Genomic DNA, 25,823 nt, shown 5'->3' with positions numbered 1-25,823 from the left:
CTAGTTCAGTGAATTTGCATAATATCATAAACAGCCTAAGGCCATTATAGTCTCAGTAGACTGATGTGACTTCATTTTTGCAGTATTTATTTCTAACTTTGGACGGGGTAAGTGGGATCTGTGTTACAAGCTTGGGAGATGATCAAGATTAGCAAGACTTCTAAAATGGATTTGATTTTTATTTTTTGTTCAACAAGGTGCTTACACCAGGGGTCGCTTGGGTGTGCTTATTTAACAAGTCTATTCCCCTAAACAGTTTTGGCAAGTGTAAGGCCTCTCCCAGGGAAAAAAGAAGCCTGCCTATTGTTCTAATCCTCCCTCCTTCCTTTTTAAATTAAATACAGTGGAGGATGCATGTTTGCTTCAGAGAAGTTTAAATTCTGCCACTTTTTTAACAAAACCCAGACGAGGGTGCACTTTGCAGAGGCCCTTCCTGAGGCGGAATTTTCTGTGATGCATCTCTCAGTCCATGAATAACAGCAATTCAAGCAGGCTTTTGTATGGGGTTCCCTCGCTTCTTTGTTTTCAGATTGGGATGTTTGAAATCCTCATCATATGTCTTGTGGTTGGTCGTTAGTGTTTTCCCAGGATGTTTAGAAAATGACGCAGATGCACTTAATGGGGGAGGGAAGAACAGGTCTGGAGACCTGTCATGGCTGAGGTAGTCTTTATTTAAATTCTCCAAAGGTGTGGGCTACTTAACTGTGTAACTCCATGAGGCCTTAATACAAAGATTCTTGTTATAGGGAAGAGCCCTCTTTAATCCACCCTTCTGCTACCATGTTGCTGTGACACATGCTGCAGCAGGGTGATATGTTTGTTGAGAGTGACGTGTGGCTTCCTATATATGAGGTTCTGCTATTACTGTGTCTTTTCAGAGGGGAATTTACTGATTATAAAGGATCTAAATACAGGAATTAAATGACTGGCAATAATAGTAAAGGTGATTCAGATAAGAGGGGGTTTTATTTATTTTATCTTTTACCATTCTTTGTGTAGATTTTTACAATGGAATGTTTCTGTTACTTTTTGGTTTTATGTGCAGAGTCTTTATTTAAATATAGTCATTTTACCCTAGATGCTTGCATTAGAAGCACTGAATGTTGCGTTTTTACATTAACTGCACTATTGCTGAAAGTAACTAGGACTGTTAGGGGATGAAAGATTGCAAGAAACTCCATTTTTCTGATGCAGACTTTTAACTGGTTTACGGTTTTTTAATACTGATATTTATTCTTTCCTGAATATTTTAATATCTTTTTTTCAGGATTGTCTTTGCTGATTTCTTCATTATGAATCTCATTCTGTGGGTGAAAGGATCTTCAGCTGCCATCCCTTTTGGCACTTTGGTTGCTATCTTAGCTATGTGGTTTGGAATTTCAGTCCCACTAACTTTTGTTGGTGCATATTTTGGCTTCAAAGAGAAGGTAGGGCTCTTTGAATACAGTTTTGAAACACACTGTAGTTGAGTCATTGAATCCCTAAGCGTAGAGGAACTGGTTGGATTGAAACATCTATGGCCCTATGATTTTAAAATTATGTTTCACTTTATCATGATTTTGAAACCAAGTATATGCTTATGATGTCCCACTAAACTTTTTCTTTTCTGTCCATTCACTAGAATCAGAATTCAGTAGTGCTCTTGGAGTTCTTGTTTGGCTTTTGTACTTCAGTAATACCTTGGCGGTTTCATTTTTGAAGTATTACTTCAGAACTACTTCAATTCGTACCTCACTAGTTTGAGATAATGCCAGACTAAGCAACTGAGAAAAAGTTGTGGGTTTTTTTTTTTAATTAAGGACTGAACAGATTTCTTTCCTTTTGTTCTGACTTGCTTACTGAGCAGTAGTTGGAATATCTCAAGCATATGTGTTTTTTCCTAATGATGGATATGAAGTTGTAGTTTTCTTGGTTTGGTATCTTGGATGGCTTATGGATGAAAATAAAGTTAACCTATGTTTATCAAATCTTTAGATGCTAATATTAGGGAAAAGCAATCTTATTTATGATGTAACAATTTGTCTTAATTCATTTTGAAGCCTATTGAACATCCAGTTCGTACAAACCAGATTCCTCGCCAAATTCCAGAACAGTCCTTCTTCACAAAGCCATTGCCTGGTATCATAATGGGTGGCATCTTGCCCTTTGGCTGTATTTTTATTCAACTTTTTTTCATTCTGAATAGCATTTGGTGAGTATCACTTTTTTTGTTGTTGTCCTAATTATGCTGGTTTGATAATAAACACACCGTGAGTTTGAATGTCCCAAACCAATTAATAAGAGGAATCAATTTTCTATATTTTTTATTTCCTTGCAGACTTTTGAGGAATTTCCAGAATCTGCGTATTTATTCCTGTGCTTAGAACTTAAACAAACTAGTTCTTTTTATTGACAACTGCAAAGTGTGAAATCAGAATCCTGTTGCCTTGTTTTATCTTTCTGGCTCTGAACAGCACAAACATGGTCTCATGCTGTTGTGGTCAAGTGGAGGCTACTAATCTGTTGTATAACTATATTATGATTTATGAAACTAATATGATCTAGCAGTTTCAGCTGTTAAATCTGAATCAGGTTGAGATCTTAGGACTCCATGTTCTGCAAAACAAAGACTCCACTACATGTGAAACATCTACACCACTCCTAGATCTTGTCAAGACCTAGTCAAGCAGGTGCATGGAAAATTAAACCAGTGTAATCTTTCCTAACTTTCACAATGTAAATATGAAATGTTTAATATATGGTGGTTGGATGGAAAATACTAACCTGAAGGTGCCAAGTTTTTAAGGTGTCCTCTGCTGAGATTTCTTAGAGAACAGTTTTCTAAATCAATTCTTACATGCAAATATATTAGATATGTTAGCCTGTGACATTAGTCTCAATAAAAGTAGAAACTGTGTAATATAACTGTGATGGAAAATGTGATCAGCTGACAAACAGGTACACTCTGGGCTTTTGTTGTTGAAATTACTGTATTCCCAAATTGTTTCTCATTATTTATCCTACAGAAGGGAAGCATGGAGGGAATGTGCAACTTCCACTCCCTCTGTCAAATCTTACACTGCAGTAATTGTCACCATTACTCAATAAAATTGATTTTGTTACTTCCTTTATCTGAAAGACACCAGATCAAAAGTAAACAAGTGTATTTCCATTTAGTTTTTTGAGTGGTTTTGTGTTTGGTTAGCCCTTGGATTGTAGTCGGACTTGGTCTGGGGATAGACTGGGAGTGGAGAAGCATCTGGTTGGATGTGGTAAGGAGATGCAGAGACACCTGGAAAACTTACCTACAGCAGGAGGAAGAAAGTGGCTCTTATAACTAGAGAAGAGTACAAGTGATGCAAGCGTTAGGGAAGCTAAAGGAGACCTGAAGTGATTAAAAATTTCTGGAAACTGCCCATGACTCTTCTCTGTGAAAGCTGATTGAAGCTTATTTCAAGGGAAGTATAACTGGGGACTTTGAGCATTGCTCTGTAAAATGGTGGGTTTCTTTCCAGAGTATGTTCAAATAGACTAAAAAAAAACCTTTTTATGAATCAGCCAATAGTGGTATGTATAGGCAAAGTTACTCCAGTGGTGTGGATTTTTTTTATTTTTTTTTAATTAGCTTAGCATCTGGTCAGGTAGTGCTGTAAACTAACTCAGAGAACTTCAACCAAAAATGAGACTCTTGTTTTTCTTCCATTTTTTATTTTAGGTCTCATCAGATGTACTACATGTTTGGCTTCCTGTTCCTAGTTTTTATAATTCTTCTAATTACGTGTTCTGAAGCTACAGTTCTGCTGTGCTACTTCCATCTGTGTGCGGAGGTAAAAAATACAGTTTTGATGTAGATACCACTTTTTGCTGGAAGATGTTAGAGTTCAGGTGCTGTGCTGGATGCTGTGAATGGAATTGTATTGTCAGCCCTTGACGTGCCTATCTTAGCTACTCTTCTGAAATGTGTTTATTTTTACTTATCTGCTTCAAATCCACTGTTTGCAGCAGATAAGTAAAAATAAACAGCCTTGATATGAAATAATTTCATGTTTGTAATGGAAGCAATACAGCTGACTTTGAGAAAGAAAACAAAAATAGCTATGTGCAATGTTGGAATTTTTCTTTTTTGAGATAAATTTTGAAGAATTAAATGTATTTCATAAGATTTATTTTTTTTAACCAATTTATTTAGATTCTGTTTTCTATGTGATGTCTCTTATTGAATGGTTTATTGTTTCTTTCAGGATTATCACTGGTGGTGGCGATCATTCTTGACAAGCAGCTTTACAGCAGTTTATCTCTTCATCTATGCAGTTCATTACTTCTTCTCTAAACTCCAGATAACGGGAACCGCTAGCACCATTTTATACTTCGGTTACACAATGATCATGGTCTTGATTTTTTTCCTTTTCACAGGTAAGTACAGTATTCAAACTAAAATGAATGCATGAGTTTCTGGTTTTCAAATGAGAAACATCAGGTGAACTTTAGACTATCAGAAACATTAAACAATTCATGACTCTTTAGGCAGCGTTACTTTCATGGTTTGTGACACCACACATCACAGTAAGATATTCTTTAAGGTTTTTTTCTAACTTGAAATTACATTTATTTATAGTATAATTAATTTTCCTTTATTGCATATTATATTAGCAGTGAGTTCAAATCATTATATTTTCAAAGTGGTGTTCTTGTTCACTTTGATGTCGGGGTTGTCTAACTTTATTCTGGATTTCATAATTGGTTCTAGAAGCTCTAGTTAGAGATACTGCACTCTGTATATGGAGAAAAAAAGATGTTTTCAGCTTTCATTATTAGCAAGTGAAGCAGGTTGGTACTGAGAAAAAATGTGCATGTTGACAGTAGAGAGTTCTAGTACCGTTAGAGGTGGTCTTACCACTCGTTAAGCACTACTTCTTAATGGCAGGAATGGACCTTAGCTGGAGGAACATATTTGAAATACGGCTCTCCATTTTTTTAGTAGTCCAGCTTTTCTGATGTTACTGAAGTGTCTTCTACAGAATTACTCTAATGTTCGTAATCGCTTGGCTCAAACTATAATTTCGAGGTTGATTTGATGTGAAATCTGTGCCAGATTTACCATGTGTTAGAAGAAATTAGAAGCTCTTTGAAGGGTACTGGCCCTTAAAAATAGCCGGGAGCATTTTGTATTGGTGTTCATCACACTGCTGCTGTTGTATATATGGTTTTAACACATGAAGTCAGATCTTTTATGTGTCGCTGTGTGTCTCTCTTTCTCTAGAACTAGAGAAAATGTTATTCATATAAAATGGATTGTTCCATAAACCAACCTTTACATTCATTCTTAAGATTTGTAATAGAGGATCTCTTTGTGGATGCCACGATGGTTCAGATTGTTACTGAACATCTTCTACCTGATTATTAAAACCTGCCGTAATTACTTTAGATTTATGAAATGCATCTCTTAACTCCCTTGATGCAATTAAAAAAGAGTGGCTAAAATAAGTAAGGATTGTAACTCTTAGCATCAGACCTCAAGTTTGTCAGTTCAGCAGTGAGAAGGACCTCTTTCATCTTCATTGCCTCTAATACTGGTTGAGCATGAGGCAAAAGAAGCACTGTTCACAATAAAACACTGAAGAAAATTACTGTATGGGTTTGAACAAAGCAAATACTCTGTAGAAATTATATTTAATAACATTAACTGGCACTTATTGCTACATTTTTATTGTTGTTTTATTTAGATCTGTGTCTCTTCAAAAGAAAGTAAAAAAAAAAAGTTTTCAAAAGTGTGTGTGGGAGGGAGGATTTAATTCTTTTAATTTTTAATTATTAGAAGGCAAACATAGAAGTTGGTATATTGCCAGTTAAAACGCTGCTTAAATCCTGGCAAAACAGACAAGGTCCAGATGTCCTCTATAATATATATAAAAACAAAAAACCACAAAATAACTATAGTGTAAAATGTTTTAATTACTTTTAAACTAAAGCAATATGTTAATGTGTGCCTGGGTTTTAGCATAGGTTAGTTACTATTCTGCCAATTTCAATTTCACTTACAAGATGCAAATTGGTGGAATTAAAAATATTCCTTTCATATATAAAACGGTAATTGAAATTGTCATGGCAGCTGCTGAAATGGTATTAAAAGCTTCAGATGTGCTGATCCTGGAGTTCTTGATGTGGAGGCCAGTGAGGCCCCCAAAGTACAATAAGAAACTGTGCTGCTGTTACTTTTTTTTTAAATAGAAACACGATAGTGGTGGCTATGTTGTATTTGTAGTTCGTGAAGAAAGCTGCTAGCTTCTAGTGCGAGTCACTTCTTTTTTTTAAAGTTAAATAGAATAGCTAGTCACTAGAAAGGTAAAAGATACGTGGACTGTGTAATAAATCTTTGCTAATGTAAAATGCTGTGTTAAATTTATTTCCCATGTTTAGTTTGATAATTGCTTTTTTGGACTGAAATGTAAGCTGTTATAGATAGATGACTCGAGCAAAGTTAGGTGTAAAATATTCCTTAATAGCACTTGCTTTGGAAATTAAAGCATTCAGTCCATCACAAGTTAATGACAGTGAGGGAGTTTGCTAATGTAGTTTTACATGTTGTGCACAATAATAGTGTTCTTGGTGTATGTATGCTCTCCAAATGGGACCTTGATCTATTCCACTTAAGTTAGCACTAGGTATTTTGATTTTCTCTATTCTTGCATATTAGGTCTCAGCAACTATGACAGAAATATAAAGGGCAGTGTTAATACCTCCTGTGTGGTGGTGTGGTGTGTTACTGTGGACATTACAAAAGGGATCATACTGAATAAGTAAATAGGAGCTGAATGCTTGTGTAGCAACAACTACAATAGTCTGACCGGTGAAATCTAACAATTAACGTGCACATGCAAACAAGACAAGTTTATTTTAATGCACAAAGTGCAGCTAATATTTCAAGAAATATGTGTGGTTGAATAGGGATAGCTATGTGATTACATGCATTCTATGCTAGGAGACAAAAAAATGCTGAACATAGTCAAAGCATGTTGCTTTACAGTGACCTCTATTTTTGAACATCATTTTCACTTGTGAGTTAATGCCATTTTCAAAATTGAGTTTTGATCTTCTGGGTAGATTGTGTTTAGAATCTGAGATTCTGAAGCACCCACCACTGTGCGGTGATTGAAACCAGTATGATACAGAGAGCTTTTAAGGTACATAAGAAGTATCAGCCAAGTGCAGAGTGCTTTTCTATTTGCTTTCTTACAATCTGTTCGTGCTTTGAATTCTTTTTTCTTCATTAAATAATAAAGCTAGAAGAAACTAACAGAGCAGAACAGTCTCCTTAATGTATTTTGGCATTGTTCTGTGCAATAATCCTTGTTTTTAATTTTGAACTAGTTCATTAATAACTTTCCCTTGCCCAGTTAGATACTAGCTTATGATCTTCTTTCTGTGTATAAGAAAACTGTTCCTCAGTTGTTGTATATGTTACAGACCAGAGTTTCAACAGTTTTCCAGTATAGAAACTGGAGGACAAAAGGATGAAAAAAACACCTGAGGTGTCAGTGTCTCCCTAGTATATATGTGGATGTATTGGACACATTTTGCTTCTTGGATAGAGAAATTACTCGAAACATCTTCACAGCTGAGTTCTTGAAATTTAAATAGCTCCCACAAAAATGATTTTTTAGCTGTGCCTGCCTAGGATGATTGATGATGTACAGTGGGCTGCAGTGCACTAGGATGGCATCAGTTTCCTAGACTAGTAGGGGTTATTTAGAAAGGCAGAATTTTAAAATATGATGGTCACCCACTTGGCGAAAAATAAAGGTCTATCCCACAAAAGTGAGTTCTTAAATGTATGTTGTTCAGCTGCTTTTTCATTTAATTTAAGCTGATGAGTGGTTAGGATTGGTTAAGGTAAACATTACCCACAAGACTAATTTGTAGTACTTGATTAAAACAAACAAACAGATTTTACAGGCTAATTGGAGGAATTGGTGTCAGGCTTGGTATCTTTGTGCTGTGTTGTTTGATAGAGATGTGCATATGAAAGCTGTAAAAACCTTACAGTGGAAGGCATTTGGACCAATCAGAAAATAATTTTAGAGATCTCAATGCTTTCAGCTAGTGGGGTTTGTTTGGGGGTTTGGGTTTTGGAGGGTTTTTTGTGTAAGGTTTAAGTATTTACGGTTAGAATTTTTTTAATGGCTTTAAAAGTAAACACCTTCAGGTATGTTTTATGTCGTGTTCATTGATGTCTGTCAGTGAAGCAGTAAGCTGAAGAGGTGTGTTCCTTGTTGATAGTGCTTCAAAACTTTGGTTTCAGTTTTAATGTGTTTTGAAAGAAACAAATGTAAGCAAGATTCTAGGGTGGTCTTATCTAAAGCTTACCTAAATAGCCCTGCTAGTCTAATGAGAGGCATATTTTAACTGAGGGATGATTCTAATTTTCATGCAAGATGTGCGTAGAAAAATGCTCAAGACTGAAGAGGTGAGTATGCTTTTCAAGAAGCTACATTTCAAGCCGTGCTACTTGAGATGGCAAGATTGTATTTTAACTAGTGCAACTAATAATGACAATTTTACTAGTAAAGCTACAGTTGCAGGATCGTACTACTTCCTGATTTTTGTATTTTAAGATTGGTGTTAGTCATCTGTACTTTATACTCATTTGTATTTTAAGATTGGTGTTAGTCAAAGTAGTTAAAAGGGGAATCTGGGAACCTGTTATACTAGTCAGCACTGGCTTAAAGATCCGGTTTGATGCTTTTCTGTATAAAGTGCTAAAATTTGGAACAAGTAGCAAACTTGTGAGATGGGCTAAAATGTAGAAAACACATTCTAGCTAGAATTTTCAAACAAGCCAAACTAGTTCAGAGTTATTATTCTTCCCCAATCATTATTCATTTAAAGATCCCTTTCTGATTGGGATATTTACTCCTGTATAGAAAATTGGAAGCTTTCTGACTAAATTACCTTTTGTGGACCTCATAGTGGTTCATGAAATCACAAGCAGCCCCAAGTCTAGGGTGGAAAAAACACTGAATTTCAGTGGAACCAGGCACTGTACTGCTTATGTTCTTCAACAACAACAAAAAAAAAAAGTTAAGGTTTTTGCTGCCATATCATAGACAATCCTGTAGGCAAAGCAGCTGTATAACTTAAAGCAGCTTATTAATAACATTTCCTTAACTTACATTAATTTCAGTCTATTAATACTGAGTTTGTACTATCAACACAACTCCATGCTGACCTGAGCTTTTGGAAGTTCCTAGTCTGTGTGTTTGGCCTGTGTTACTTTAAAAAAAAAAAAAAATGCACTAAAAATGCCTAGTTGATTTTCTGTGATTAATTCTCACTTCTAAATCTGCAGTTGAACTCTTAAGGTAGATTTTCAACCTACTTGTGATTCTGCCAGCATCTTTAAACCATTCTGACCTTTGAGTGTCAAGTATACTATTTAGGAGAGGTACTTTTGACAGGTGATGGTGCCCTTAGTTTGCTCTTTTTTTGAAGTTGCTGATCCACAGAGCTATCCGTATCTGGAATTTGTAGGATAAATTTGTTCATGGGAAGGAAGAAGAAATTACAGTACTGGTAAGCCCTAATTACTGATGTGGGATTAATGCACTGTGGAAGTAACAGCAGAAGGAAACTGCTGACCACGGAAGGTGCTGACTACATCAGACTGTATCTTGGTGATGAGTCCAGCCTTTCTCTCCTGAGCTTCTAAGTTCATGGTTCGAATCTGGTGTCTGACAAACATTATCACTTTCTGCTTGTGTTAGAAAACATTGTCTTACTCTAGTTCAGTACATTGGCAAAATCTCTGATAAAGTTTTAAAAAGGAGCAGGGGGTACTTGGTCTTTGATTTGCTAAACAGACTTTTTTTTAGGAGAGAAGTTGAAAAATCAATGTTACTGAAACCTGTGAAAATCTATTTATAGATGAAATGCTTGTTCACAGTGTGAAGTCTTCAGATTCTGCTATGAATGATGCCATGTTTTATAGAAAGCTGATGTATCAGAAAGATTTAGAGTGACAAGGATTGGAGGAAAATACTGTGGATTTAGAGTGTTTTCCCATATTAAGTTATGGCATGCTCAGAAAACTCTGTGGAAAATCCCATTCTTGTGTTAGTTATATATTTTCATCATGATATTACAATTTTGTTCTAGAATGGCAGATAGATTTTTAAGATATCTTTTAAACTTTTGGAAGAAACACTGCTTTCAAAGCCATAAAAGGCTCAAAGTGGGCTATATTATGAAAACAACTAGAGAGCAAATGCTGAGAACCATTATTAGGAAAAAACCATGAGGGTAAGGCTTAGAGTAACAATGCTGATATTGGAGTATGGACACAGTAGGAAGGAGTGAGAATTGACCATAAACTGCAAAGACTTAGCGATGTCAAGCCTACAAAGGAATTAAATTCCTTCTGTGGTTGGTGTCTGATCTCCTGTCAACAGCAGTAAATCTGCCATCTCCTACTGTTTCGGAGGATGATAACTGCAAACTTGGAGGGAAAGGGTGATCTGTGGCATATAATAGTAGGCTGTCAAAAAGACTTTAACTGCAAATATACATGGTAGCACGAAGAACACAAGAATTGGCATATAGATAATAAGCATCCAGAGACAGGTTCCTCACTTATCAAATGTGTAGATGTGGTCTGAAAGACAGAAATGTAATGAATGTAGAAAAGACAAGCGCTTAATAAAGAACCTCCTGGTTAGTAAACCAGTCACAATGAAATAGTGAAAAAAGTTGGAGCCAATGTTAAACATAGGCTGTACAAACAGAAAAGGATGGATGTAAAACTGGAGGAGCTGAGTGCATGGTCTTGCAAGTGCCTATAGTGTGGCTGGTAAGGACTGTCACAGGACTGGCATGTAGCTGTGTCTTGGAGAATGAATTCAGCTGGAACTGAGACCTTTCCTTTTTTAGCTGGTAAGGCTAAAAGCTGTGTGGCAGTTTACCCATAGGTAAAAGCATGAGAAACAATGCATTGCTCCTCTTGGAGGCTTAAGACTTAATTAATTATATGGGACTCAATGTCTCCTTGCATACTAAGTTCTTAAGGTAATTTAAAAATGTGATGGACAATGTCTTTGCAGTTACCCCATAATAGTGACTGTGGGGTGAGAATTGCAGATTTGTTCTTTAGCTTAACAATAGAAAACCAGTGTAGACTAACCTCATTCAGTGTCATCTTCTCTCTCCATCATCTTACTCTGCACTGTGCTAACTCAAGCCACAGGACTTGACATGTGGCCCAGAGTCCCTCCAGAAGGTAGTTGTGGGATTTTTTTCCCTGCTGTTGGGTTGGATGACTAAAGAACTGGATTGGTAAGAAATCAAGGAAGGCTATACCAAACCAGACCACAGGTCCTCTACCCAAGCACCCTAACGGCACTACTCCCAGGAAGGGGTATGAGAACAGGGCAAGCATGTACGGGTATTTTCTCCTAGCCTCCCATCAGCTGTGGCTCAAGGGCTTTTTTAGCACTTGAAAGGAAATGATGTCTCTGTAATTAATAGCCTTTGGATTATTTTGTTCATGAATTTGTTCAGGTACCCAAACCAGTGTATGTTTTTATTACCTATAATGACCTGTGACAGGAAAATCTGTAGCTTGAATACACGTTACACAAAATGATGTGTTTTGGTTTGTGTCACTGCTAGTTCCATTTGATGCTTGTTCCCAACTGCTATAGCAGTCAGAACATTGCTTTAGCAAAAGGAAGTAACAGGATATATAGAGTAAGAAGTTTCCTTTTCTTGAGTAGAAATAGAGCACAGAACAGAAAACCGGGCCGGGTGACTTTTCCTGAGGCTTTGTTTTATAGCATAATTCATAGGTGGCTGTGAGCTATTGTAGACGTAAAAACTAGGTAAGTGGTGACTTTGTGTGCGTATAAAAGTCAGTTTTGTCAATGGCACTTGTGCGCCTGCTAGTGGTGATAGTGGCATCACCTTCAGTGGTTTAAATGTACAACCAGCCTGGTACTAAAAGTCATCTTTGATCTGAATCAATAACTTAGCCCAGGGATGAATGTGTTTTGTTAAATTTAACAAGTGCTGTTATTCTGGATAGTTAGCTGGATTACAATGTTTTATTCTGTCCTGCTGGGAAGTACTTGTTAGATTTTTTCCTCTTGGAGCAAACTGGATGATAAACTAACTATTTTCACTTTCTCATTTTAGGGACTATTGGATTTTTTGCCTGCTTCTGGTTTGTAAGTAAGATTTACAGTGTTGTGAAAGTGGACTGAAATGCTTCAAAGTGTCTTTTGAACATATCTCCCTTGCTGTTTGATAATTTTTACCATATATTGAAAAACATCCTGTGTAATTAATCTAATTTGTAAAAGCTGAAGAGCAAACTACAGCATAAAATACAGATTTTTATTGAAGGAAATGGCACCATTTGAAAAATGTTTACATCAGTATACTCACTGAACATGTTAATTCTGATCTTTCTAAAAACTGTATCCAAAATTTGATTTAGGACAAATAAAAATTCTGTGAAGTAGTTTATTTGAAAAATGAGTGCATTATACAGTCCTCCAGCTGAAATACCTTGTGGGTTTTTTTTTTTTTTGTTACCTCTTTTGGTTACTGTTTATATACCATGAAAGCATAGGACTGTCAGTAAAATCTATGTAAAATGTGAATTTTTTAACTTAACTATAATTGTACATATTATCCTGCACCTTCTTTACAAGTAGATATCTTCTTACAAATGTACATGCATTTACTGTAATGTAGACTTTATTAAAAATATCGACACTGGTTTTTGTTCAAATAAAACTGCACAACTCTAGCTGACTTGTTTCCTTTCTTGTTAATTAGGCCTTCACTACTTGGACACAGATCGCATTAGTTTGGTTGATAGCTCTCAACTTTTTCGTTGTTTATAAGCAGTTTGGCTGTGACTTTGGCTGCAAATTGTCTATGCGAGCAGAAGGACTGGTAGGTCACTTGAATCCATGGCTGTAGGATGGGCAGAGTGCTATTACCCATACCTCAGCTGTGCACTTACTGTAACTTTCTCTGAAATATTTTTTGCTGGACAAACCATTGCTTTCTATCAAAGAGTGAAAACCTTAAAACCTTTTCCTTTTTTTTTCTTTTTTTTCTTTTTTTTCTTTTTTCTCTCTGAAACACACATCTTATTGTTCTTCGTCCTGTGAAGACTTTGTGCAGCTTGCTGGTAAGTTTAGCCATGAATCTAGTGGGCTTGGGAATGGGTGATTCTTAAAAGTGAAGCCTTTCTTCCTGCTCTGCAGAGCTTGTGCTTAAATGCTGGATTACATGAGATGAAGTATTTAATAGCCTCTTCAGTTACAAGCCATTCTTCTCTTGGGAATGTCAAGGTTTTAAAGAGACTCCTCAAAATCTTGAATTGCATGTGAAGCTGAGCAAAGAGACTTCAGACACATAATTCAAATGGCTGTGTTGCTGACCCTGTTGGAGATGAGCAAAGGGGATGTTCACTCAGATTAATCGGTGAAATACTCAAAGCTTATTAACTGGCATATGGAAACATTCATTGCTGGAAGCTGCTTTTCAATGTCTAAGCCTGCAATTTAACAAGACCCAAAATGACTCCATATCTGTTTGCAGTCATACAAATACTAGATAATTGTTGTTTATGTTTAATATCCTTAGCAAAATGTAATCTTTGGTATGAGGATTTCAAGTCTCACCTCTACGTGTAGTTGTTCCTTCCAGGTTACTGACCTGTGGGACAGATCACCTGGCTAAGCTGGGATGAGTACCAGGCTGCATTTTTCAAACAGTGCCTGTGGCATAAAAAAAGAGGCTTTAGGCAACTTGATAAACAAGAGCCAAGCATTAGTGTACCAGGAGGAGCTGGCTACAATAGAGATTGTTTAAAGTGAGATTCAGGTATGCTGTTGATGGCAACTTGGCCTCCCAAATGTTTTGCCCTCCTACCACCAAAATCTCCATTTCCTTTCTGTTCCCTCCCAGAGGTAGAAAACTACAGATTTGCCGTTAGAGAAATGAGCTTGCGGTTATCTGCTGGTTCAAGAGCACCATTCACTTTATTAAAGATTTCATATTCATATTGAAATTAATCATAGAATTACAGAATGGTTTGGGCTGGAAGGGACCTTAAAGACCATCTAGTTCCAACCCCCTGCCATGGGCAGGGACACCCTCCACTAGACCAGGTTGTCCAAAGCCTCATCCAGCCTGGCCTTGAACACTTTCAGAGATGGAGCATCCACAGCTTCTCTGGGCAACCTGTTCCAGTGCCTCACCACCCTCACAGGGAAGAATTTCTTCCTAATATCTAATCTAAAACCAACTCATCATTGGTCTCCACTTGGACATCGAGCCATTGACTGCAACTCTTTGAGTCTGACCATCCAGCCAATTCCTTATCCACTGAGTGCTTCATCCATTGAATCCATGTCTCTCCAATTTGGAGACAAAGATGTCATGCGGGACAGCGTCACATGCTTTGCATGAGTCCAGGTAGGTGATGTCAGTTGCTCTTCCCTTATCCACTAACGCTGTAACCCTGTCATAGAATGCCACCAAATTTGTCAGGCACGATTTGCCCTTAGTGAAGCTGTGTTGACTGTCACCAGTGACCTCCTTATTTTCTATGTGCCTGAGCATAGTTTCCAGGAGGATCTGCTCCATGATTTTTCCAGGCGCAGGGGTGAGACTGACCAGTCTGTAGTTTCCCAGATCTTCCTTTCTCCCTTTTTAACAATGAGGGTTATGTTTCCCCTTTACCAGTCAGTGGGAACTTCATCAGACTGCCATGACTTCTCAAATATGATGGAGAGTGGCTTGGCAACTTCATCTGCCAGTTCCCTCAGGACCCACAGATGCGTCTCATCAGGTCCCATGGACTTGTGAACCTTCAGGTTCCTTAGATGATCTTGAACCTGACCTTCTCCTGCAGTGGGTGGTTCTTCATTCTCCCAGTCCCACCTTTGCCTTCTACCACTTCGGTGGTGTGGCTCGAGCATTTGCTGGTGAAGGCAGGCAAAAATGTCGTTGAGTACCTCAGCCTTCTCCATATCCCAGGTAACCAGGTTTCCTGTTTCTTGGAGAGGGCCCACATTTTCCCTAGTCTTCCTTTTATCACTGACGTACATATAGAAGCTTTTCTTGTTGCTCTTCACGTCCCTGGCCAGATTTAATTCTAGAAATGGGTGCTGTCCGTTTAAAAATGTCCTTCCTATTAAATCTTACATTTAAAGTTAGGGTTTTTTTTATGGGATACTTGAGAAAGGAGGAAAAAAAATGAAAAAACAGGAGTAAAGAGAGTTGTTGGCTGAAGCTGCTTTTGAATTTTACATGCTCAAAGGGAAATTAATTCATGAGAGAATTTGGTGCTACAATTGGCATAAAATCCTAGCAGGAAATTTTACCAGATTAATAAATATGCATTTCACAAGAGGCAAAGTAAAATGAGTTGTAAAATTGTATTTACAGTGCTTTCTCTGCTTTTACTGTGACTACTAGTGAGTTAAAAAGTAGAAACTGAGTTAAGCAAGTTTCTGAAGCTTGCCAGTAGTCTAGAGCCAAAGCCATAAAAGTAAAATCAGTCATTCTCACGCAGTTATCATCAGAGAACTTGGGGTTTTTTTTGTAAATTCACATTTTTTTTATATTCATGTAAATCTGGCGTAATTCAAAATTTAACAGTCTTCATGGTGGAAACAAAATGTTGTGGATCGATAGAGTGTATCTAAAACAGAAAAAGGCTTCAGTTTTGGTCTCATTTCTTCAGAATAGATGGATGCTGTTGTGGCAAAGGCAGTTATTTTGCTGGTCTGTCACAGGCTGTATGTTTGAGTATAATTCAAGTGAATTTGAAGAATGCACTTCATTTACGTGCTAGAGGGGTGATCTGAGTGGTGGTACATTTAAAATAATTAGTCCATTGTTGTTCTCCTGTTGACACCTGTGAGATTCGCTGCTGCTGCTGCTGCACTCCCCCTGCCTAGGAGACAACTACCCCTCTTGTCTCTTGAAGTCCTCTACATCTAAATACTTTTGCTGGGCCCAGATCTGAGATTTGTGCTGTTTCCAGAGAATCTGGACATAAGCCCTTGGAAAGAATTTTCTGCTGTCTTTTTTTTACTAAGGAAAATCTGGAAGCTGTCTTCTGGCTTTGTGTTTCTAGAGAAAGCCAGCAGGCTCTAAGTTAAATACACCACCTTTAAATTGATACATGCTCATAATTTGTAAGCCCTAGCCAGAAAGTAGTAGACAAACTTCTTAGTTTTAATTTTATTGTGCGCAGAATGGGCTGTAATAACGTGATTTTCCAGTGACTCTCGGCGCTCTTTGGGAGTGTTTAAACTATGGGTAAAGATCTTGTCCACTCTGTGTTGAATCAGCCTTGGGTTTTGAAGATGAAATGGTCAGTATGGGGACATGGATGTTTTAAGTACTTAGATTACCAGTAGCTGGTGTCTGATCCCTAACTGATTTTATATTAACTTATGAATAATAGCTGTCACATGGAAATAACCATTATTCATCTGCTCTCATTAGAACAATGGGCTTAGTAAAGCATTCCCTGTCCTGTTGCGGATACTTGACCCTTCCGCCCTCTTTAAAAAAAAGTGAAAATCAGGCTGTTTTGGCTTTTCCGAAGTGTGTGTATAAACATCTACATTGAATTTTTATGATGTTCCCAGGAATGGACTCGCAGCAGATGGCGTAAAGCATCTCCTGTGTAAGACTCTTCTTGTAATAACCACCCCAATCCAGCAGACTTTGTAGAATGTCATGTTTGTCATATTTTAAGTAAAACTTGACAAGTTACAACAGAACCTCAAAGGAAGGAGGGATTTCAGTGCTGATGTCTTACATTTCATTCCGCTTGCTTGAGCAGTGTTGAACAGATTCAGCCTCAGCTTCATTCCTGAATCTAAATGCCAAGAACAAGGCTGATGTATAGTGAAGGTGGAAGTCAGGTGCAGTGTATATATATGGGGTTGCTGCCCATGCCTATGTAAATGTCCTTGAGGACTATAAATGGTGTTGCTGTGAGGGAGCTGGGAACACGTGGTGTATTCATGATGAGTTGTGATGGAAGGAAGTTTGATGAACAGCAATAAACTTGCCTTCAGTGCCTTGCTTAACGTTCCTTATACCAGTTGTGCTTTTGTGTTTGATAACACATGCCAAGTTCGTCTTTAAAATTTGTCTCAGAATTAAGTCTGCTGTGCCGATAGCTCGAATGTTTGCAAAGGACTGGGGGAGAGGAAATTTAAACTAAAGTTCACCTGCAGTTAAATGCTAGTGTAGATATGGGATCTCTTCTGGAACCCGTGGGCAAGATTTTTAATAGCAACCACCACATGAAGATCCAGCTGTGAAAATCACACATAAAAGAAAGAATATTAAGTGTTTTGCATCATAATAATTGGGGGCAAGGCAAATAGCTGCTGAAGTGGATGGAGAAGAGTTAGGTCATGCTGGTCAGAAACTGTAAGGAAAGGACAATTCTTAGATGTGTGATTTCCTGATGGAGATCTGCCCGCCATAGTCTTACACCAGATGGTCAGATGTCCAGGTCCATTCCTGTGAGCAGTATCACCAAAGCTAACATTGACATCATTCTCATTCTAAATCCAAAACACAGCACTGTACCAGCCACTGGGAAGAAAATTAACTCTATCCCAGCTGAAACTAGGACACCAGTCTTATGCTACTTTGCATTTTCACTTGCAAGAAAATCACTGTGTTTCTACAGAACAGCTGCTGGTGTTTCTGGGCTTAAGAATAGAAAGATGAAGCTGCTGTGCTCTTCGCCTGCAACTGTGACTTGTTTAATTCAACTAAAGTCTTAAAATCTTAAGATTTAAGTCTTAAAAACAGTGTCTGCTAAACTCATGTCATGGAGCTGAGTTATTTCAATATTCCTAATATTAAATATGAACTGTGTGTGCTAACCATTATTTTTAGAAAAGGCACTCAGGGCAGTGTGGGTGGCTTTGGGTTACATGGCCTTTGTTTTCTCTTTCTCCTTCAATGGCTGGGGACACCATTGCCCTGAGCAGAGCTCCTTCTGCCCAAGAAGTGTGAAAAAGAGGGTCTGACCCCATTCCCCAGAGCTTTCCAGTGCACTCTGCAGCGATGGAGCCCAGGAAGGTATCCTGGAGGGTGCAGCCCTTGCAGCAAGTGCCCGAGGGCCCATGTACATGAGAAGAGATCAAACTGGTTTAGCCATTTTAGATTTTTGTGGTGGGTTTTTTTTGGTTTTTTTTTTTTTTTTTTTTTTTTAATGGGAAAGGGCTTAACAACAGCCCAGGCTTTCCCCTAGGACAATAACCAGCGATGCAATTCTCCTGGAGACATGGTGCATCCTTCTTAGTCTGGTTTCTTTACACCCAGGTGGAATGTCTTTGACTTTGCTGGGATAAAAGCAGGATGGATGTCTTTCATGTTCTGTTGAGATGCTGCAAGCCTGTACCCAAAACTTCAGGTCAGGGTCACCATCTATTTTGGTATCCAGAGTAACTACAGTTAGGGAGTTCACAGTATGATAATTTATCTTCCTAATCTAGATGCCTCTTAGTTACAGGCTACACAGACTAATTAACTTTGTTCATACAAACCAGGAAGCCCTTAGACTTTCTGTGAAGTTATTAGCACCAGGATTTTTATAGATAACATTAGCATCTGCAGAGTTTACCCAAGGTAATTTATGTTCTATTTGCAACTCAGGGAAAACTCTTAGATGTTTGACATCATAAAACAGTAAAACCAGGAGATTTATTACAGGGGCAGAGAGAACAGGGCCCTTGAGCTGCTTTGTTTATCATAAAAAGTCGGGTTAATCAGATGTGCACATGTGCCTCCCATATTTTCTGGTTTCTTTTCCCTCCTGTGCTGCTCCTTGACAGGCTCTGCAGCAGATGAAAAGGTGTGGGAGCCCTGGCAATAGTCCTTTGGACTCTGCAAGATGAGGATTATGTTTGTACATCCAGAGGATATTTATCTCCCTCTTGAGTTACCATTAATTGAGAAGACACATATGCATCCAAGCTCTCAATGAGGCTGTAACTTCTCCTGGAGAAGGGCAATATAGGAAATCCCAGTAGCGCAGCTGGCGGTTGGATCGAGAGCTGATGCTTCTGGACTGCATTGGAGCTACCAGTGTGATGTCAGCCCCTCAAAATCGCTCATCCCAAAGGGTGATGGCCGCAGGCAGAAGGAGGGTACGGTAAGATAGATTTTGGGCACCGTGGCCAAACCCTGCACTGCCCGGTGCTGGCAGGCAGGGCTGTGGCCACCACAGCATCCTCAGCAGCCTGGCCAGCGGAGAACATCCTGCAGCTGGGTGTCCTGGCTCTATTAGTTGGGTCAGTAAGACATTCCCTCTGCCTGGAGAGTTTTCCCACTGCTGTCCTGAGTCCACCATCGCTGCAACAGCCCTGCCTCTTCCTTACGGTTTTCTGCAATACCGATGTGAGTAACATCTGGGCATTTTGGGATGGTTTGCAGGGAAACACTGTCACCTTGGAGGTGCTGTGACTGGCAGAGAGGAAGTGGTTTCCCCAAACTGTGCAGAAGCTGTGGCTGCGTTTGGCTTGGCTCATCCAGCAGATGCTGCTCGTGCCTTTACATTTGCAGGTCCTCACTTTGTATGGCCTGGTCATGCCCTCAGGGTTAAACTTAATCCAGATTAAGAGAAAATCCATCAGATTGGTAGGGCCCAATGTGTAGTTTCCCCTGTGGGTTAGCATGGGGGTACTTTTTCCAACAAATTTCCTGCAGATGCCAGCACTGGGCATCTCAGGATGATCCCCTTCCTGCCTGCTATAGCTACTCAGCTCTTGGTCTTTCTTGGCCAATCTTCCATTTGCCATGGATGTGCGGGGTGCACCAAGTAGGTGTTCTCTGATGCTCTGAGGCAGCAGCAGGAGACCCCCTTTGGGTTTCTCACTGGTGTTGGTCTGGAGCAGAAAGAGAAGTGGTGTTAGCATCAGGTGGGTCCTGTGGTATTCAAGCAGGGTGAAATGGCCCCATGTGGCTGGGTATCCCTCTGGGAGGGCTGTAGATGGGGCAGCAGTGGGGAGCTCCCAGCCAGGCTGGGGGAGGCAGCTGCGAGTCCTCAGGCTCCACATAGGCTCAGCTGGCTTCCAGCTTTCTCCTGTCTCTCCAAACACCTCCTTTGGAGATTGCATTAGCAGGAAAGCTTTGGTTAAGAGGGATAAAAAAAAAAAAAGCAGATACTTTAACTCAAACAACTGCCCATCACCCTTCATGCATTGCAGAGTGAGCTCATGCTGCAGAAAGAAGTCCCATGGAAATTAGGGAAGGCAAAATGAAGGTAGAGAAAAAGCAGGTAAAATGGTCTAGCGTGCGTCTCGGGGAGCTGCGTGAACAGCTTCGTGCAGGGCAGGCTGGGGGAGCTGAGCTAGCTCCAGCATCAAAGAGGGAAAGCGGTGAACTGGTATGAGTTGTGCAGCTGAGGGTGGTTAAGAAGCAAAGTCCGTAAGACCCTGTGACTATCTGAAGTTGTTAGGGCTTTCAGGTGTGGTAAGGAGAGGAGCTGGGGCAGGTGCTTTGGACTGCTGGCTGGAGCTTCTGCTGGTCTTCTGTCCCGAGTGGCAGGACAAGATGTGAGTTAAGCCATAGTTGTGAACTTCCCCTCTCTGAAGGGAATGGGGGAGAAAGGGGGTGTTTGTGGCAGTAACTGTGGTGACATTGCCTTGGCACGGGGAAGAAGTGAGCTGCATGGTCATCTGGGAGGTGGGAGCTGGTTTCTGAGGCTCCTTTGGAGCAGGGAGTGTCTCTGGGCAGGATGGTGGCTGTGCTGTGTCCTGGCAGGGTGTCCCCAGGCTGCAATGCCACTGTCACAAGCAGCTTGGGGACCCCCAGACCAGGTACCTCCCCAGGAGATGGCAAATGTGTCTTCTGGGAAACAGCAGGGCCCTGGTGCTGCAGGACCTTAAGGTGGGGAATGGCTTGTCCTGGGCTTAACTGAGACCAAATGGCTTTGTGGTAAAGTGTCTAAACTGGAACTTTTAAAGCAGGGAATGAAACTCTGCAGGCCTCCTCGGTCAGCTGGGGTGTTTCTGTGCCTTGGGTATAAAACCAGGATGGCACTTGGCTCGCAGTGGCAACAGGAAAAGGTGCTCGGCCCTCAGAGATGGCCGGATAGGCGTGTCCCTGGCATGGGTGGCTAGATGTTGCATGAGGCACCAGCCTTGGGTTGCACTGGAAAGGCCCTCAGGGCATGAGTTGTGCTTAGTTCCTGTCCTGTCGTGCTGTGGTCCGTGTTGTGGCTGGTGAAGATACATCTGTAACGCGGGCAGGACTTGCACTTTGTGAAAGGGCCAACTGTGGTGGCTGTGGGAATGGAGAACTCCTGCAGACCTTGTAGGACAATGTTGTTTTGGGGGATATAGGGAGGAGGATGCCTTTTACCTCCCAAACTTCTGACTCAACCCCAAACCAGCCTGAAAGAAGATCCCTCTTAGGCCCCTGAGCAGGTCCATGGCCAGCAGATCAAGCACAGCAGGCGGCTTTTATCTCCAGCTCCCTCTTTGTGTGGTAGATGCCGCACTGTGCACTCTGCGGGAGCAGCCAGGCTTTCCTGGCCCAATGCAGGTATCCCTTGGGAAGCGCGGGATGCCTTCCCACACACTGCGTCATGAACAACTTTAAACCACCATTCCTGCATACAATGCGTAATTCTCCTTACATACTGACTAGAGGCATCCAGGCTTCAGAAACGTGCTCAGTGTGTATGAAATCACACTGGCAGTGATCTAATTAGCTGGCTCCTCTGGATCCTGCCACAGGGTGCATGGGACCGGGCCTCTTTATTTCCCCCTTCTTCCAGCTCTGAATGAGTCCCAAATTTCCTCCTGCTCCTTCCCTTAATGAGTTGTGCCGTGCTGGGACAGACCTCTCTGCTGAAAGAGTCTAATTGCTGGAGTAAGGATGAAATAGCCATTAGAGTGTTTGCTACTAATTAATTATTGCTTGTTGCTGCTCAGAAGTGGAAGGGTTCAATTGCAATGTAACAGGCTTACTGGTGCTAAATAACTCCTGTTTACAGCTATATGAGCCTGAAGGCTGATGGTTACTCGCTGCTTGTAGTGCTGGTCTTCTGGGGACATGGGGAGGGCTGAGCCCCCTGTTTGTGTTACACCTTCTTTTTTTTTGGGGGGGGGGGGGGGGGCAAAGTCTTGTGGTTTCTTGCTCATCCTGAATGTTTTTAGCGGGTTTAAAATGGATGGTGTCTCCCTTACCAGTCAAATATTGCACTCTAGGAAATATCAAAAAACTAATTAACCTGCCAGACTGCTTAACCTGCCAGACTAATTAACCTGCCAGACAACATTACAGAAAGATTTCTTGTAGCTAAACACGGGACATATCTGCTGTCTACTTCGCTCGTTTTTAATTTAGAAAAGGTGGAAAGCTGGTGGGGAGAAGAGGAGAAATCTGCACATCCAACTGGAGGACTGATGGTTGACAACCAAGCGGCAGTGATTTATGGCTGAGTAATTTTCCAGCTGCCATAGTTTGTGTTAGTGCAAATGAGAATTGATGGCAGTTTGAGTTAATAGCTGAGGAACGAGGAGCTGGCCCATACTAGCTTTGATCTGCTCTGCCACGGGAGCAGCCGCCTCTCAAACCACCCAGGCTCGTCTGCTGAAATGCAGAGGAGCAGGTGGGTGCCTGGGAGAAAGGGGGAAGGTGCAAATGGCTTGGGGCAAGACCTGGAAGGGCTGTGGGAGCAGAGCCCAGTGCGCACCCACGGTGGCTAGGAGGAAATCTTGGATTTCTCTCTTCGTTCCTCTTTTTTTCAAATGCCTTGCTGCTTTGGTGTCCAGGGCATCCGAAACCCTGTCTGCGCTGTGCCTTTGTCTAAGCATCTTGTGCTGCTCCTCCAAGCACTGATAAAACACCCAAGGACAGTATTCATCTACCAAGGCATGATGGGCCATGACACCAAGCATCACAGTGATGCTGAGACTACTGGACAAGGAGCCTGCATGTTTGAGCATGGTTGAAAAACCCAGAAGTTTTCCCCTCCTCTCCCTTGCTAATGCCCAGGGGATATCAGGGCTGAATAGAGGGTTCCAATGTCCATCGTGCCCCACTCCAGAGGGATGCTGAGGCTGGAGCATCGTTCCTGTGGAGCTGGAGCAAGGCTAGTCCCAACATGACAAGAGCAGGGGGCCAGGACCGGCGCTGGCACCATGGTGGTACCCACGCTGTGTGCACAGGGCTCACCTGGCCTCAGGGAAATGCCAGCGGCCACCAGGGCAATGGAGAGTCGCTTAGTGGAGAAGAAACAAAGTGCAAGGAGAGAGCATTCACCAAACGCGAAGCCCCTCAGGGCCGCCCTGTGAGCATCCCACGCTGGCAGCCAGCCCCGAGCTTGTGCGAACACATCGGTGTGTGGTCCCCAAACCAGGCTTTACGTTCTCTATAAGGCATTTTTTAATTTCTCACTGAATTATTTTCTCAGCTCTAGCAGTGACAGAAAGAGGCTTTTATTCCAATGTGATTTATTTTCAATAATTAAGGAGGATAATAAGACAATTGCTGGCAAAGTACATTGCTTATAGCATAAATAGTCTTTGTTTTAAGGTTTTCCCCAGTGTCAAAGTTCTTCAGTGGCTCTCATTAGGAAATACACACGCCAGTCTCTGACAAGTGGCAGCGAGAGGAGTGTAGTCTAGCGGAAAGAGTCTAAAATATTTATATTTAAAATTATTTACCTCAAAAGTTGACTCTGAATGTTTCTTGCCACAGTACCTGACTAATTATCATGTTATCAAAGGAGTGTGCAAACCTGTAAGCCTCGGTGTTTGGAGTGGTTTGACAGATAAGCCTTCCTGACAGAAATAGATGTAACTTCACTATTATCAGTCTGGTTCACTTTTGAATTTTGAATTACTTTTTTTTTTTTTAAACTAATAGTCTGTTTTATGTAAACCGCTCAGAGATTAGGAGTTGATTTCAAAGATCATCCTCCATAAAGCCTCTTGATCATATTTTATGGTTCCTCTGACTCATGGGTGTAATCTTGTATCCCTGGGATATTCATGACATGTACGCCTAATTCCCCACAGTAGCTAATCTCACTTCTGTACCTTAAAAAAAAAAAAAATTAAAATATCTTTAAAGCAGGACTGGTAAAAAGGCAACTTTTACAGCCAATCTTCAGCTCCAATTGCTCCTGCTGGGGAAGTCATAATGATGAATTTGTGACATAATTTCTGCGGCAACATGCTGGGATTTCATAAATGGGGATGGTGATTATAGAGCAGGATCAGGTGAAGCTGGATTGTGATGGAAAAAGCCCCAATTCAAATGCAAATTGTTCAATAATGGCATAGGGGATACCAGAAATTACTGGCAATTTATTTTATTTGGGTTAAGCTCCTCATTCAGTCTTCTCCAGTTGGAAAGTCACTCTTTTAAGGACACGAGCAAAAGAAATGGCTGGAAAACATCTTTCTCCTCTCAAGAGAACAAAATTGTCCTAATTTAATAATAATTAATCAGTTAGTGTAATTAATAACAATGTTCTGTATCTCTATGATTCCTCCCATTCAAGATTCTCCAAGTGCTTCACAAACCCTAATTGATTCCACCTCACCACTGCCTGTAGCAGCACCACATCATTTACCCCATTTGCTGGAGATGGGGAGGCATGTGAGCCAGGAAAATAATTTTAACCAGGTTAAATGATTTGCCCAAGGTCAGAGGAGGAGCCAAAGTCAGGGCAGATCTGCATTTCAGCCTCTACCCAGTTGGGTTTTGGCTATGGGACAGTGCGTGCAGCTATTGCATGGCCATGAGAGTGGTGGCCACCCAGTTGCAGCAAATCTGGTGTTTTTCTGGTGTCCGGCATGTGGAGGGGGTGGAATAAGAACAAGCCCTGTAGGCACGCATTGGTGGTGAAACCATCAGAATTGGCTTTTCATTAGTTATTCTCACTGAAAATGGAAGCAAGTTGGTTTGGTTTTGGGGTTTTTCTTTTTTCTTTTTCTTTTTTTTTTTCCTCCAAATCACTTGGAATTTAAACTGTTTAGCTGAGGATTAAACTAATTGCTTCTGTAAAACGCTGTTCCCACACCATCTAGTGTACATCTGTTAACTGGGGAGGGATAACTGAACCAGTTGCCAGATGGTCTCTTGGATTTGGGTGGCTGTGAGCCAAGGAGCTGCCAGTTGGTGGTTTGCGGGGTTCTAGCAAAGAAGTCACGCTACGTGCACATTCCCCTCGGTTACTCTCCTCTGCCTTAATGAACATACTGCCTAATGCAATAAAGCAGCCATTAGCCCCCTCCCCAAAAGGGACAAGTTTCTAAGTCTGATTTGTCTGACTGAAGCAGGCTTTTCCAGGAGCTCGGGTCTCCACACGCTATGTGTGCAAAGGCACTTTCTCAAGTATGTGAGTTATTCAGTCCTCTGCCTGCCGGCTGCCTCTTCCCGTGCTGTAGTGGAAAGATGCTGTTGCAACAAAACTGCTCTTTGAAAGTGGTTTTTTTTTTTTTTAACCTTTATAGCTAGCAACTCAAACTTCATTGCTTAGCTGTGATTATTGAATGACACATGCATCATGCATATTGGCTCACATCACAATGCGCCATTATAAAAACTCCAACCTGAGGGCTAGCTGCTGTGCTTTGTGTTTAGAGAGCATGCAGTATTTACCTGGGCTTGGAGGAGGACATGGCCCTACACTGCTGGAACCCAGTGTTAGGTCAGACTCTGAAGAGATTGTCTATAGCAGGATAACAAAGGTGCCCTTGACAAAACCTCAGAACATCTTTCCCAGGGCTGGGACAGAGCTCGGGATCCTCAGAGGTGACAGCTAGACGGTG

At 40.7% G+C, this 25,823-nt stretch overlaps 1 protein-coding gene across 1 annotated transcript in view; it reads left to right on the top strand.

Moving 5' to 3' along the window:
* LOC104635788 (transmembrane 9 superfamily member 2) overlaps positions 1–12,781 on the top strand; it is a 33,333-nt gene extending 20,552 nt beyond the window's left edge. Inside the window, exons 13-17 of the mRNA XM_075763134.1 lie at positions 1,268–1,427; positions 2,040–2,191; positions 3,695–3,806; positions 4,221–4,392; positions 12,163–12,781. Of these exons, the coding sequence (XP_075619249.1) occupies positions 1,268–1,427; positions 2,040–2,191; positions 3,695–3,806; positions 4,221–4,392; positions 12,163–12,230 (664 nt within the window). The 3' untranslated portion in view covers positions 12,231–12,781. The remainder of the gene's footprint in view (positions 1–1,267; positions 1,428–2,039; positions 2,192–3,694; positions 3,807–4,220; positions 4,393–12,162) is intronic.
* The last annotated feature ends 13,042 nt before the right edge of the window (positions 12,782–25,823 follow it).

This window comes from Balearica regulorum, chromosome 11 (assembly GCF_011004875.1).
Source record: "Balearica regulorum gibbericeps isolate bBalReg1 chromosome 11, bBalReg1.pri, whole genome shotgun sequence".
Classification (NCBI taxonomy): domain Eukaryota; kingdom Metazoa; phylum Chordata; class Aves; order Gruiformes; family Gruidae; genus Balearica; species Balearica regulorum.
This window is presented reverse-complemented; position numbering and strand designations above follow the sequence as displayed.